The sequence below is a fragment of the Arvicanthis niloticus genome, chromosome 21 (genome assembly GCF_011762505.2).
Source record: "Arvicanthis niloticus isolate mArvNil1 chromosome 21, mArvNil1.pat.X, whole genome shotgun sequence".
NCBI lineage: Eukaryota > Metazoa > Chordata > Mammalia > Rodentia > Muridae > Arvicanthis > Arvicanthis niloticus.
The window spans coordinates 35,583,677-35,598,455 of record NC_047678.1 but is presented as its reverse complement, the minus strand read 5'-3'; the positions used below and the strand labels follow the sequence as shown (position 1 = coordinate 35,598,455).

Sequence of the window (14,779 nt, the reverse complement as noted above, 5' to 3'; positions counted from 1 at the left end):
TGGCAGGACACCAAGGTTCTACAATAACTGATCCTGAACCTCACCCAGGCTTACAGCGCTCTAACTATAGCCTTATGCCAGGTTTCCCTTACAAAGAAAAGGAAAAAAAAAGATTGGTTTTATGTCTAATTATGTGTCTGCAGGTGTGCACGTGTGAGTGCAGGTCTCTGTGGAAGCCAGCAGAGGGCGTCAGATCCCCCTGGAATAGGCATTATAAGGGGCTGTGAGCCACTAGGGTGTGGGGAGCTGAATCTGCAAGATCAGCCCCTGCTAACAACTGAGCCGTCCATCCAGCCCTGCACACTGGGACTTCTAAAAAAAACCTCCTTGCAGGTGATTTGGATACAAAAGAAAAGGCATCCAGAAGAGAAAAAGCAGGCAGATGTGTCTTCAAAGTGTAGTGGTTTCGTAGGAAATCAGAGGAAGCCAACCCCACTGGGGAGGCACGGTTTAGCAGACAGCTCTTAATATTATTTGTCTGTCATTAAACGCCATGTAAAAAAGCAGCAGCAAGATATAAAATCAAGCACAGAACACAATCCAAATAAACCCATTCAAAGCCTCAGAATGTTAACTTGTCTCTACATGATAAAGGGCTGATTTGCATTTTTGTATCTATCTGCTTTCCTCCATCAAATGCAGGAAGACAAAAAGAGTCATCTGAAGACAACTAAGCAAATCAAGGCAGATTTCCTAATATTCTTTCAACCACATTATAACTAAACTGAGAATCCAGCTGTCCGAGGATGTCTCTGGCCAGGCGCGGACTCCACACTCACTTGGGACAGTTTCAAGTTCTGTGTGTCCGCAGAGTCAGGTGATGATGTCTGCTGAGCTCTGTGTGGCCCGGCTGGGCCACTCTCCCATTGGACAAGCAAGTAAGACCACTCAAGCAAATGTCCCCAACACTCCTATCGTCCCCTGTCCCCTGAACCACTTTGGGGCTCTGAAATGATTAATCTTCATTGTCAATTTGAATGGATTCAGAAATCATTCAGGAGACACACCTCTGGATCCTCCCCTTGGTATACCAGATACTCTCTGATGGGGTTTCCGAAAACATTCAACAGATGAGAGGAGATCCGCCCTGCGTGCTAAGAGGCACCATTCCATGGGCTCAGGTCCGAGACTGAACCATATTGAAAACTGGAGTTGAGAGCCAGCATTGATCTCCCTCAGCTTCCTGACCTAACTCGGCCAGCTGGCTCATCCTGCCTTCCCCACTGTGACGCGCTGTGTCCCTTTAAAACCGTGAACCCAGATTTCCTGTGTTCTTTCTCGTCAGGTGTGGATCACGGCAACGAGGGGACAGTACAACTGGCCATTCGAGCTGTAGGTTTTAGCAGCTAGAACCCTCATGATGGTGAGCTGAGGAGAAAGAGAAGTAGCCATGAGTGACACAGAGAGGCACACAGGAACACTCATTCTCATTTCTCCTTTCAACATCATCAGGGACTCGATGCCACCTCAGTGAACCCAGGCTAAGTCATCCCTCACAGACAGGCTCAGAAGCTGGCTTCTGAGGTGACTCAGGTCTGTCATGCTGACAGATATTAACCAGCATACTTAGGGATTAGGGTTCACAGCCATCACCAGGGCCAACCAACCAGCTCTGCATCCTTTCAGATGTCTCCGCCATGGCCCTCCTCTCTCACCTTTTGCTGGGGTACCGCTAGGACTTGAGAAGATCAACACCAGACTGGCTCCAAAGCCTGTCAGGAACATTCCCACCAAGATGGCCGGTGTTTCCCTCCAACAGCTCTCTGGTCCAGGCTTGTTTCCCTCTCCCACTCAGCCTCCTGAGGGGTGGGTGGGGGTGGAGGCTTGTCTTACTTTTCTCGGTGTGTTTCTAAACAAATCAGTTCATCAAGTGCTTCTTGGGGGATGGACACCAGAGATACAGAGCCAAGAAGTTCATGAGTCCTAATTGGGCTGTCTGTCTCTGACAGGATGGGTGATGGCCCCGCTGTTTAGACTGATGGCATTCAAGCCGTCTGGCTGCAGATTTATGGAGCCATCAATAAGGACTGCCTTTCCTCTCATTAACATAATTAAGACAATGAACTACTTTGGGGGAAGTTAAAAATAAATAAATAAAGGAGACCCGTGCCGGGGATTCAGAGGGCAATTAATTCAGCCAACCCAGGAGTAGCTGCTCTTTAGTTTGGGCCCTTAGAAAATCTGACATAGATCATCACATAGCCAGGAGGGCAGAAGAGTCAGAAAGAGTGACAGTCCCCTCCCTCCTACAGGAAGAACACCACCGTCTTGTGAAAGATGCTGGGAACAGGTACTTTTTTTCCCCCTCAAAGACATACCAGTTCGAAACCTTAGGGGCCAGCCATGTGATGCTCTACTTTCAGATAGGAGAAAACGCCCAGAGTGAATCCAAGAGGGGTCCAGGGCTACCAGGGTTCACCCGGGATTCAGAAACCAGAGAACTTTACAAATAACAGGCAAGTACTTTTTCCTCCCCTCCCAGACTCTCTTCATTTTTGCATGTATGTGCAGATGCACATATGCATATGAGTGATGTGCACATACGTACATGTGCATGTGGAAGCCAGGGGACAACTTTGGGTACCATTCCTTCAGTACCATCCACCTTGCTTTCTGAGATAGGGTCTCTCACTAGAACTGACCAACTAAGCTTGGTCTCCTGGTTTTCAACCCTGGGGATCCACATCTGCCTTCTTAGCATTGGGAATATACATATACATACACATGTGTACATACATACATACATACATACACACACACACACTTGTGTGTATGTATATATGCATATGTATTTATCTATATATACCACATATGTACATGTGTGTGTGTTTGTGTGTGTGCCATCTCCCCAGTCTTACCCAACAGAGCTGGTTAGATTTCCTTAAGGAAATTCCTTCCCCCCATCTTATGGTGCCTGAACTATTACAAAAAGCATTCAACACAATATTCCTGTTAGAGGGCAAGAGTTTGAAATTAATTTTTCACTCTCCTTCCAAGTAACCAATTGGGCATTAGATAAAGGCAGTGTCTGCAGTTGCAGGATTAGGCTATGCCTCTGGAAAGGCAATCACAAGCTAATAAAATAATCATGCAAACGCCCCAGCTCCAGACAAGAGCCCTACACAGAGCCGACCGTCAGAGAGCTCCCACTAGGCTTCTGTGCCCTTCCGTATTGGATCTGAGCAATTTCAATTTCTCAGTCACTCATATCATCCACGAGTCCAGCCCTGAAATTTTGCAAGCCATTTTGCAAGCGTGACCCACAATGAGGACATTTTGCACTGTGACCCAGTGCAATAGAACTGACATCAAAGGGTGTTACCATACTCTTAGATTTTCTGTCACAGTTCACGCCTTAAAAATGTCTCTGTCTGACCCACCAAATTGGTTTTACAACCCACTGGTAGGTTGAGACCCACAATTTGGAAACACTAGGATTTTAGATGGCACTTGGGGACCTTGCCACCTACACGCCCTCAACATTAACTGGAGCGTCGTCTCAGAGTCTTATGTAACCACCAAAGATAGGCAGCTATTTAAAAAGCCAAGCATCTTCAAAAGATTTATTCAGCAAGAAGCTTAAATTACAGTAGGAACATGGTGCTCAACAGACCTTACTCAACAGCAGAGGGGCAGGGATCAGCCATGCGCTGCAGGAGAAGGAAGAAACAGGAACTACGAGGTGCTTAGTGTGGGCCCTATTTAAAGTAGCAGTCACCTAGGATGTCAGACATCTATACTGACACCCCTGAAAACATTTCAAGGCAACTTTCTGAACTGGGAAGGTAGCTTGCCTAGCATACACAAAGCCCTGGGTTCGATTCCCATTAACTGCGTCAACCAGGAATGGTGACACGCTCCTATAATCCCCACAACTCAGGACTTAGCGGTGGGAGAGTCAGAAATCCAAAGTTACCCTTGGCTATACAGTGAGTCCAAGGTCAGGTTGGGATACACGAGACCCTGTTTCTCAAAAACAAAATGGAGTCACATGTGCTGGAGCACACCTGTAATCTCAGCACTCAGGAGGTCGAGATCCGAGGTTCTGAATCTCCGGGTGTTCCTCAGCTATGTGGCAAGTTCAAGGGCAGCCTGGGCTATAGTGAGGCCCAGTCTCAATAAATAAAACCCCACTGTTTTAAAAAGGAAGGCTTCCATTCCCAGTGCCCTGGCTGATTTTCACAGTACGATCCTACCCTGTACAGGCTACCTTGTCTCTCTTCAGCCATACCGCAGAGCCCAGCATCTCACTGTGGCACTTCACAAAGGTCCGAATGAGACACAATCACTCAGTGTCCAGCTTTAGGCTAGGTCCTCTGCATCCCACCTTCCATCCCTATGACCCCTCCAGAGCAGTACTACGGTCTTTACGTAAACCAAACTGTAAAGTTCTGACTCTCCATCATCTCTCAGTGCCTTGTGACTCCAGGCAACATTCAGCTCACTTGGGGAGCTGCCTCCAGAACGAGGCGACCGCTGAGGTGAGAGGTGAGGTGTCTGCCCCTCAATAGGACATGAGTGGCTGGACACTGGACTTCCTATATGCACTCACAAAGAACTCTGGGTACCTGCAGGGCCATGACTCTCTTCGCCCACCTATGGGTTTGGAGTCACCAACAAAGCCACCCACCCCTTACAGACTTGCTGTGAACATTAATGGCAGCCTTCAGAAGGCCTCAAGGCTGGGCAGACACTTTTTCCTTCTGGGTTTCTCTCCATGGCTGTGATGTCACAATGACCTCTGACCTCTGCAGGCGACTCTAATCTCTAGGACACACACCACCACGGAGAGCAAACAGCAAGCACACAGTAGCTCTGGGGAGCCAAATGAAGCCCTCCATTCTGAATGAGAAGCCATCTAAAAATGGCCTTCCTGGCTGGATGTGGTGGCGTACACCCACAGTCAGAGCCATGGGACCCAAATAGGAGTATGACTTGAGCCCAGGATCTGAGACCAGGCTTGATAATATATATCAAAGTTCTATCTAAAGAAACGCAAAGACAGACAGACAGATAGAATGAATGAATGAATGAATGAATGAATGAATGAAAAAGACAGAGAAAGAGAAAAAAAAGAAGAGAAAGAATAAAGGCCAGAAGTGGTGACATTCATTACAGTCTCAGGAGGTGACGGAAGCAGGATGATAGTCCTGAATTCAAGGCCAACCCTGACTACAAACAGAAGTATAAGCTCAGCCTGATCTACATGGAACACTCCCCACCCTCAATATGAAGCTGTGATGTGGTGTGAGGAGTCTATGTGTATGGTATGTAAATATATGTGTGCCTGTGTATGGCATGAGACGTACCTGTGTTTTAGTGTATATGAGACATGTGTGTGGTGAGAGGTATCTGCATGTGTGTGATGTATGTCTGTGTGTGTGTGTATGGTATGTGAGGTATCTGTTATGTTTCTGTGTTTTTACGTGAGGTGTTTGTGTGTGTGTGTTGTGGATTCTGAATGTTTATGAGAGGTGTGTGTGTCACATGTCTTGCACATTTGTGTATGTTTGGGTGTTTGTATGTTGTGACATCTGTGTGCTTATGAGGGGTATGTGTGTCACGTGTCTTGTACATTTGTGTATGTTTGTGTGTGTGAGAGCAAGGAATACATATGCATATGCCTTTGTGTGTGTGTGTTCTTTCCAGATATTTCTAAAATATCTTCCTTAGAAGCCAATGCTGGCCTTTCCGTAGTCTGGCTTCCCCACCTCACCACAGCGGTGACAGGAAAGGCCTGCAGCCAGAGATGGCCACCAGTCAGCCTACCTTGGTTAAGTCCATGCCCAGCTTGAGCTGTGAGATGAGGTGGAGGATTACGCTGCGCTGATCTTCCACGGGGCCTGGCTCCACCTCTCCCTTGTCCTCATTGTCGCTCTGTTCTTCCTCGGACAAAACCAGTTCAGGGCCTGAGTCTGGCTGAAATAAAATCATTCAAAGTCATCAGCTGGTCCCTCAGAGGCAGGCAACACAGTCCAACTGGGATGCTCGATCCACAGGCTTAACAGTGACCACACGAAACCAGGGCTGTCCCTGGCCATGTCTCTGTAAAGCAATCCTGCTTGCCAGGCAGAGGCCGAGCCTCTGGAGGGTCAGGCCCCATGTGCTGTGGTCCCAGCATGGGAGGGCTGTCCATGATTTAAAAAATAGACAATAGTCACAAGTGCTTTTTAATAAGCTATCACCTGTGTCCATGGCTACAAGCATAGCTATGCATATTGTATATGTATGTACATGCAGAGAACATAGCTATGCATATGATTGCTTTAAGCATATTTTTGTGATAAAATGACCGTGCGCGTGTGTGTGTGTGTGTGTGTGTGTGTGTGTGTGTGTGTGTGTGATATGCCACAACACAGGTGTGGAGATCAGAAGACAATTTGAAAGAGTCAGTTTTTTTCCCTTCTTTCATGCACGATCTGGGACTAGAACTCAGGTCAGCAGGCTTGGAGGCAAGTGCCTTCACTCATTGTGCCTTCTTATTAACTCTTTATTTCCTAATATCAATTTATTTATTAATTTTAGTAACTTAATTGCAGGGCTCTGAAGGGAACTTTGTGAATGACAACCTCCTGTCACATGTCAAAGGCTGGATGGCTCTGCCCACGTACACAGTGCACACATATGACTCCTGGTCCAATCTTTCCCACTGCTAGACACAGCCTATGGACTTACAGACCCTGTACACTTTATGTGTTATGCGATCTTTTTTTTTTTTTTTTAGTATTTATCAATAAAAGTGGAGTCCCCCTGGAATTTTAAAACTGCTTTATTTCTGGACATTTTTGCTCTCAGACAATTTCCACTCAAATCAATAAGGGTCACTCTGTCAAGTTCGAGAACTCTCGGAACTGGCGTGAAGAGATGAAAAATGAAAACTTAGGAAGCATTCTGAAACTTCACAGCAGTGGGGGAGGGGCATGCTGGCCTCTGACCCGGTCTTCTTGATGCCCATTGGCTAACTCGATCATTGAGTGCCACTTCTCACATGACACAGAAAATTATCAAGATAACACTGTACAAGGGGCCGATCTGTGAGCACAGTTATTTTCTAGTGTGCAACTGCCAAGAACTTTGCTATGCTTCAGCCCTGGGATTCTGTCAACCTGTTTCACCAGCCCACATTTCCATGGTCCTTCCTTAAATACTACAAGCAAACATTCTAGGTGTGTATCCAGCTATGAACAGCAGAGCAGAAGCTTATCATACAGAAATATAAGGACTCAGAGATATTAAGTATAAAAAGACACAAGTTTGTTCAGTGACCTTGCAAAAACCAATGATTTATTAATCTTATTAGACAGAGCATCTTACATCTAAATACACTCCTCATGTACACAGGGTATCAGTGATTAAAGAACTGTGGCTGTCCAGGCAAACGCACATGTATGTGCGAGCCGATCCCCAAGCCCCGGACCCCCGTGCTCCAGAGGGAACCCTGGTGCTGCTTCCCAGCTGGGCTAGACATTTTCAAACTTCAATTAAACAGAATTTGCTATTGACAATGTCCAGATGCTCCTTCATCTCCTCTAAATAAAGTGGTGGGGGGTGGGGTGGGGTGGGGTGACTCCAGTGATGCCCTGGGGCTTAAGTCCCTACCATGCCCTGGTTCTTCAGCCCTCTCCTCATGTGTGTTACAGGGCATCTCTGACAAGTTGCTTTCCTTACTAGAACATTCAGAAGTAACTGGGGACCCTGCACTTATCCCGTGCTAGCCGAGAATACTCAGAGGGAGCAGCAGGAGTGGAGGCTGCTGAGATTTTACAAGGGGTAGTTGGGGGGGCCCCAAGGTTGTTTTCTATTCCCTCCAGCTTTGCCTACCTGACACTTGCTTCCTGTCTGGTGTGGCTTGCTACCCAGGCTGTGGCACTAGGGGTCTGAACAGAGAACGCTGAGGTTCAATGGGGCCTCCCTTTCCACCACTTCCTTCTGCCTTTTCATTCTCTTGCATCCTGGTTCCAGGCCAGTGTCCCATGGGTGCTGTGCTCCCTGTGAGCTCCCAATTCCAATCTGACACTGCTAAAGTCACTTACCGGGGACATGCATCCCTCCCAGGGTCAATGGGGACTACAGCTCTCACTCTGAAGTGACCAGGGAGCGGGCATCTACCTACTTGTGCTGAGTCCCCAGGGCAGGAGGAAGAAAAAGGGAACAGCTGAGTATCTTGCTTTGGGAGGAAAGGAATTGAAATTGATGAAACCGGGGGTTGGAGACGGCTGTGCAGTCACTGACCCGTCTGATACCAGACACTCAAACCGCACAGACTAAACACATCATGGCTCAGTCTGGGAAGCCTTTGTGCTGGACCAACCACAGCCCTGAGCTGTCTGAGTTACCTTGAAATCAAAACCCAGACTGTGGCTACTGTGAGGTTTTCTGCAAGATCATATCATTCAACAGCATTAACACTCAACAGTGTTACCAGTATTCAGAACAGTATTAGTGCAAGCACAAACGTCTCTAGCTCCTCCTGCACCAGCTCCACATTGCAGTCCCCTGGGCAGGATATGAAGCTACTCAGTACACCCACAGCAAAGCGCAAGATGGTGTCACAGTGGTGACATCCTCACACTGGCACAGAGGCTTAGCAAACCTTGCCCTAACCTCAAACAAGGACACGCCACTATTTGTTGTCTCTTGAAGCTTCTGAGAACTCGCTCTTTAATAATAATGACAGCAGCAATAGGAGTCGTCATAGTAGTAACAGGATGATCTGTAAACAGACTGATCCACCAGCGAGCACATAACCAGATTTTAACAAAAGAAATCAGAAGGCTGCAATAGCTCTCACCTATAATCCCAGTACTTGGGAGCCTGGGGCAGGAGGATTGCTATGAGTTTAAAACCAGCCTGAGCTACAGCCTGAGCTACAGAGTGAGACTGACTCCTCCTCCTCCTCCTCTTTCTCCTCTTCCTCCTCCTCCTCCTCCTCCTCCTCCTCTTCCTCCTCTTCCTCCTCCTCTTCTTCCTCCTCCTCCTCTTTCTCCTCTTCCTCCTCTTCCTCCTCCTCCTCCTCTTCCTCCTCTTCCTCCTCCTCTTCTTCCTCTTCCTCCTCCTCCTCTTTCTCCTCCTCCTCCTCCTCTTCCTCCTCCTCCTCCTCCTCTTCCTCCTCTTCCTCCTCCTCCTCTTCCTCCTCCTCCTCCTCCTCTTCCTTCTCCTCCTCCTCTTCCTCCTCCTCCTCCTTCTCCTCTTCCTTCCCCGACACCACCTACGTACCTATCCTTAGTTTCACTCATTAATGTTGGTAGTGACTGTCTTAGAGGGCATGTTGGTCCCACCCACACTGGAACTTAATCCCTCCATGTGGGTCAATATTCGGTGTAGATGGGGGACCACTGAACTGGTGAAGCTGTGATGTGAACCCCGTCTGTCTGTGTCCACGAAGCACTTGCTGTTCACAGGCACCACTGGGAATGGAGGCTTTGAAGATCCAGGCAGTGTGTGGAGATCAAAGGCTCAACTTTCCTCCTGCAGGGCAAGGCATTGCCGATCTGCTTTCAACATGGATTTCAAAGATAACTATTACTAATAACAACTAAGCTGAGGTTGTGGCTTAATTAGCAGAGGACTAACATGAACACAGCCCTGGGTTTGATCCCAAGAACCATAAAAAAAAAAATGGGTGTGGTGGCACACACCTGTAAGGTTAGCACTTGGGAGGTAGAGGCAGGAGGATCAGAAGAGCAAAGTCATACTTAGCTATATAGCAATGCTGGGGCCAGCCTAGGCTACACTAGACATTGTTTTAAGGAGAAACAAATTCAAAGACACCGACAACTGTCACTTGATCTAAGTACAATCTCCACAGCCAGGTAGAGTGGCTCATCACAGCCTGTCATCCCTCTGAGGCAGCACCTGCTTTTCTCCTGGTGCCCTGCATGCTTCACCTTTGACCTCTACCCACAAAGCAATGGCGGTGAACTCCAGGTGTTCTAAGGGGCACAGCAATGAGTCCCCATCTTAGTGAAAACAGAAGTCAGAGATGGACTTGTAACACCCAGCAAATGAGCATGACACAACCCGCGACAACCTTCCCCCAGAGATCCTTGCAAAGGAGCCAAGCCACAAGACTATGCACCAGCTAGACAATGAAATGGAATTAAAACATGGAATTAAAATAAAATAGAAACAAAAATTATGACTCAATAGTTCTACCAAACAATCACGTTGGGACCCATTGTGCTGCAGATATCACCGGGACTTCAGGGGAAAGACGGGTGAAGATCTGGTGGATGACAGACGCAACCCGGGGTTTGGGGACATTCCCTGGTGGTCTATCAGTACCCACAGCAAGTCTCCTTGGCCTGGGGGGACTGGGGAGGTAGCTCAGTTGGTAAAATATTTGCCTAGTATATATAACACCCTGAGTTTGACCCCCAGCAATGAGCATGGTGGTGCCCGGCAGTAATCCCAGCACTCCTGAGGTGGAGGGTCAATCACAAATTTAAGGTCATCCTCAGTCTGGAATACAAGAAACCCTGTTCAAAAGGGGTGGGGGATGTTGGAGAGACAGTTCAACTGCAAAGCAAGTGACCCCAATGCTGAGCAGGGCAGAGAGAAGGGATCACTAAGACTTGCTGGCCAGTCTAGCCAAGAGATAGGAGCTTCGGGTTCAGGGAGAGACCCCCTGAGTCAAAAGAAAATTAAGGTGTAGCATGACAGAGGAGGGCACCTGATGCCTTCCTCTGGCCTCTGTGGATACCCACACATATGTCTGTACACCATGCAGTGTGCACACGCGTGTGTGCACACACACATACACACAAACATATACCATGCAACACACACACATCACACATATACACCATGCAACACATATGCACACACAGTCCTTGGCTTGGGACTCGTGAACAGCTTTCTAGAATATCCACAACTATCATTGATATTTTAAGCAAAACATGTATCCGAGTGAAAATTGGGGAGATGGATCAGTCAACAAAGTGCTTTCTGTGCAAGTATGAGGATCTGAAGTGGATTCCCAGCACCCATGTAAAAAGCCAGGCATGATCCCCCACACTTGTAACCCCAGGGCTGAGAAGACAGAAACGAGAGGCTCCCTGGCTGTGCTGCCTGACAGCCTCGCCTAATGGATAAACTTTGGGCCAATAAAAGACCCTGTCTCAAAATACAAGGGCAACAGTTTTTCCAATGAATGACACCTGAAGCTAGACACAGGCTCCCACACACATGCACCCACGTGAACACGCATGCACACATGTGCACTTCCATAAACCCACAGTCATGCATGTACATACACACACACACACACACCTGTGCCTGAGCAGTTTTTCTGAAGTAAGACCCCACATATTCCAGCTGATCTCAGTACCCAAAGGATCAACAGGGACCCTGAATAAGAGATGGTTCCTAACTGTGAATGGACCAACTAAAGGCAGCTGAAGCATCTGTAGATGGGGCCCTTCCTACTACTTCCTATCCAGGAGAGAGAAGTGGGCCTATGAAGACACCCATGGCTTGTGGTGTCCTCTACCACAGCCCACTGGGAATGTGTCTTCATCTCTGAGTCCTAACAAACCGCTACCCTTCAACACAAAGTAAACGTCAAACAAGGGATTCTTGTGTGTATGTGAATCTGTCTTAGGCGACACACGGATGTAATTTAACTACAGTTTGGGGTGGTTTGAGGAGTGTCCTAGGGGTGCCTTCCTTGGATAATGTTTGTTCAGCAGCCTTGCCTTCTCCCATAACAGACCTGTCCCTCAGTGATGGGGTCTGTGCCAGGAATTTGAATGGACTATTTCCTCTATGCCTGCCCAGTAGCCTACCACCTTAGCTCCAGGAGTCCAGTGAGACACTGTGGTAGAGAACTATCTGGTTCTGCACCCAGCTTTTCAGGCTGCCGTCTGACAGGATACCTTAGCATGCCGAAGCTGTTTATCAGCCTGGGTTGGCCTCAGATTCTCTCTGTAGCTGAGTGTGGCTTCTGACCCTTCCATCTCCACCTCCATGAGTGCTGGGATCATGGGTATATGCTACTACACCCGATTCATGTTTTTCTCTGTTTTGAGAACATGTTGTTGTTGACTGCATTTACAGAATCCATCCAGTCAAGGACTTAGTACTTTCATGACCCATTATTCTCCATTCACAGTGTATTTAGCCAAATTACCACGCCATTGCATAATGCTCCAGGGGACCCTCACAAAAGCAACATCTCCCATCCCAAGAACCCCCTTGGATAGCCAAGTGTCAAAGACCAGTGCAGGGGCATGGGAAGAGAAGCCACCCCATGCTTACACCAGTCACATCCCTTCTTGCCAGTCATGCAAGATCGGGCCACTGCCCAGCAACCATCACCAGGTTCCCTCCTCCTTCATTCCTCAACGGCTCACTTAAATCCCACGAAGAGCAGGTGCGAGCATTCACTATCACATGGGGTCACAAAGGTTTGTCATATGAAAGAAAAAAAAATAGTTGCTCCTGGTGACCTACTGTCCTCTCCACGCTTAGCACAGGTGGGCACTGTCTTCTGGAAGCACCTCTTTGACACTTGAGTCTAGTTCGCCACAAGTAGGCCATGGTTTTTAGGCAGAAGGACTTTCTGTGCAGTGGAAGGGTGCCTGCTCTGGGTAGGAGCATGCCATAGGCAGATGTGTCCACTTCTTCAGTTGAGTCTTGCCCAGATGTGTCTCCTTTGCCCTGATGCAGGGCAGCAGGTGAAGGCTCCTGCACATGTACAGTTCTCTGTGGAGTCTCCTCCAGAGCCAGATGATCTACTTGCCTCAGCAGGCACCACCGTATGTAGGGGCTCTTATTCTGCCATGTGGAGGTAGGTTCAATGGTGATGTTCCAGCAGTGGGGACCCAGATGGAGAAGCCGGGCTCTTGTGCCGGATGGGTGCGAGGACAGCGTGTCACACAGCAGGCTGGTCCCCACTGCCATCCTGGAGATGTTGAGTTTTGGCTGCTGCTGACGTCACAATCGTGCTGCTGCCTTGCAGGGGCTGAGCTGGCTTTCTTGGGCTAACCACACATACACACACATTTACCACACTTGGCTCGCATAGACTGGAAGGAGAGGTGCTCTTCCCAAGCAAAGGGGCCGACCTGCAGAAAGGTTAATTTTCAATAAAACACACCCTGGAAGGCGGGAAGACGGCACTCCTGGGGAGTGGGCGGGGGTAGGGGCTGGGGGACACTTGGCATCAGTCAACATCACCAGGGACAATTATACCAGGAGAATTCAGCTGTCACTTAGAAAACATGGGGTGGGGACATTAGTAAGAGCCAGAAGCATTCTTTATCTCATTTCGTGGCTTTTGGGGAACTAGAGTCCAGCCATCTTTATGTGAAAGGGGGACAGAAAAGAATAAAAAAAAAAAAATGAAGAAAACCAAAGGAAACAAAGGTCACAGCAATACCAGGAGAAGGGGGTGGGGGTGGGGGCAGCGACCCAGAGCAGGAGAAATAACGCAGCTAGCATGCAGGAGGCAGGGGCTGCAAGGCAAACAGGATGAGTCTTTAGCATTGGAACCCCTGGGAGAGGAGAAACATATGAGGGGCCCCACAGGATGGGAGGGCTTCTGAGTATCAACTGCTGGACGGGGCTTCTCAACACTCCTTCCTGAGCAGAGCCCAGCACTGGAATGGTACTGTACCCTTTAACCTAGTCACGTTTTACATGGCATTTATTTAAGAGTAAAATGTGTGTGTGTGTGTGTGTGTGTGTGTGTGTGCGCGTGTGTGATGCACACAAGCATGAACTCCTGGACACATACACTGATACTGCAGATTGAACATACAGCCTTGTGCATGCTAATTCAGAAGGCCCTGAATTCAATCCTACACACACACCCTTGGGGGGGGGAGGGCTAAAGGAAAATGTTCACTTAGCATAGGATACCTCCCCTGTCTCAGTTTCTCACCCAGATCTCCTGTTGCCCAGACTGACCATGGGGGCAGCCTCAGTTCCCCATTCATACTTTCGAACAATTGAGAATGAAGTACTAAGGGGCAGAATGCAGCTAAGTTACACAGAAATATTGTCAGTATTCCCTAAAAGTACAGTAAAATGCCGATTAGCAGGGTACTGACACTGTATTACAGTATAACCACTATTAGCAGGGCACTAACACTCTATTAGGTATTAAAAGTAATTCTGGAGGGGCCTGGAAAGATGGCTCGGTGTTTAAGAGCCCAGCTGCTCTTCTAGAAGACTCAGGTTTAATTCCTAGCACCCACATAGTGACCATCAACCATCTTTAACTCCAGTGCCATGGGATCTAACACCCTCTTCTGGCCTTCACATATAGTGCACAGACATATGCAGGCCAGACACCCATTCACATAAAACCAAACACGAATCAGCTTCAAAACAAGGTTTGTAATCCTGCAAAAAATATATGGGATGAAGTGTGGCACTTACATGCCAAGATTAGAACATTTTATATAAGATATTAAAACACCCACAGATTCTGGTGTCTATGGGGATTCCAGAGCCATCCCCAAGGATTCTGAGAAAACCGCATTCATTCATCATGCTATTTTATAGACTCTCATTGTCTAGTGTGGTAGCAATTAGCAATTAAAATTACATTAAATAAAGACTGGAGGGTGTTGTTCACGAGTAGAGCATTTGCTGAGCACGTGCGAGGCCTTGGATTCCATCCCTAGTACCTCAAAATAAATAGAAACTGGATCTGCAGAGATGGCTAAGTCAGTAAAGTGCTTGCCACAGAAGTATGAGGATCAGAGTTCAGATCCCCAGAGTCCATGATAAAGCTGGGCATGGCAGTGTGTTTGTAATCCCTTGCTCTGAG

At 47.9% G+C, this 14,779-nt stretch overlaps 1 protein-coding gene across 3 annotated transcripts in view; it reads right to left on the bottom strand.

Moving 5' to 3' along the window:
• Positions 1-14,779, bottom strand: part of Osbpl10 (oxysterol binding protein like 10) — a 249,757-nt gene that overhangs the window by 20,229 nt on the left and 214,749 nt on the right. For all 3 annotated transcript variants that reach the window (XM_076917765.1, XM_034483854.2, XM_076917766.1), the window contains one exon: positions 5,770-5,919. In XM_076917765.1, coding sequence (XP_076773880.1) covers positions 5,770-5,919 — 150 coding nt within the window. The remainder of the gene's footprint in view (positions 1-5,769; positions 5,920-14,779) is intronic.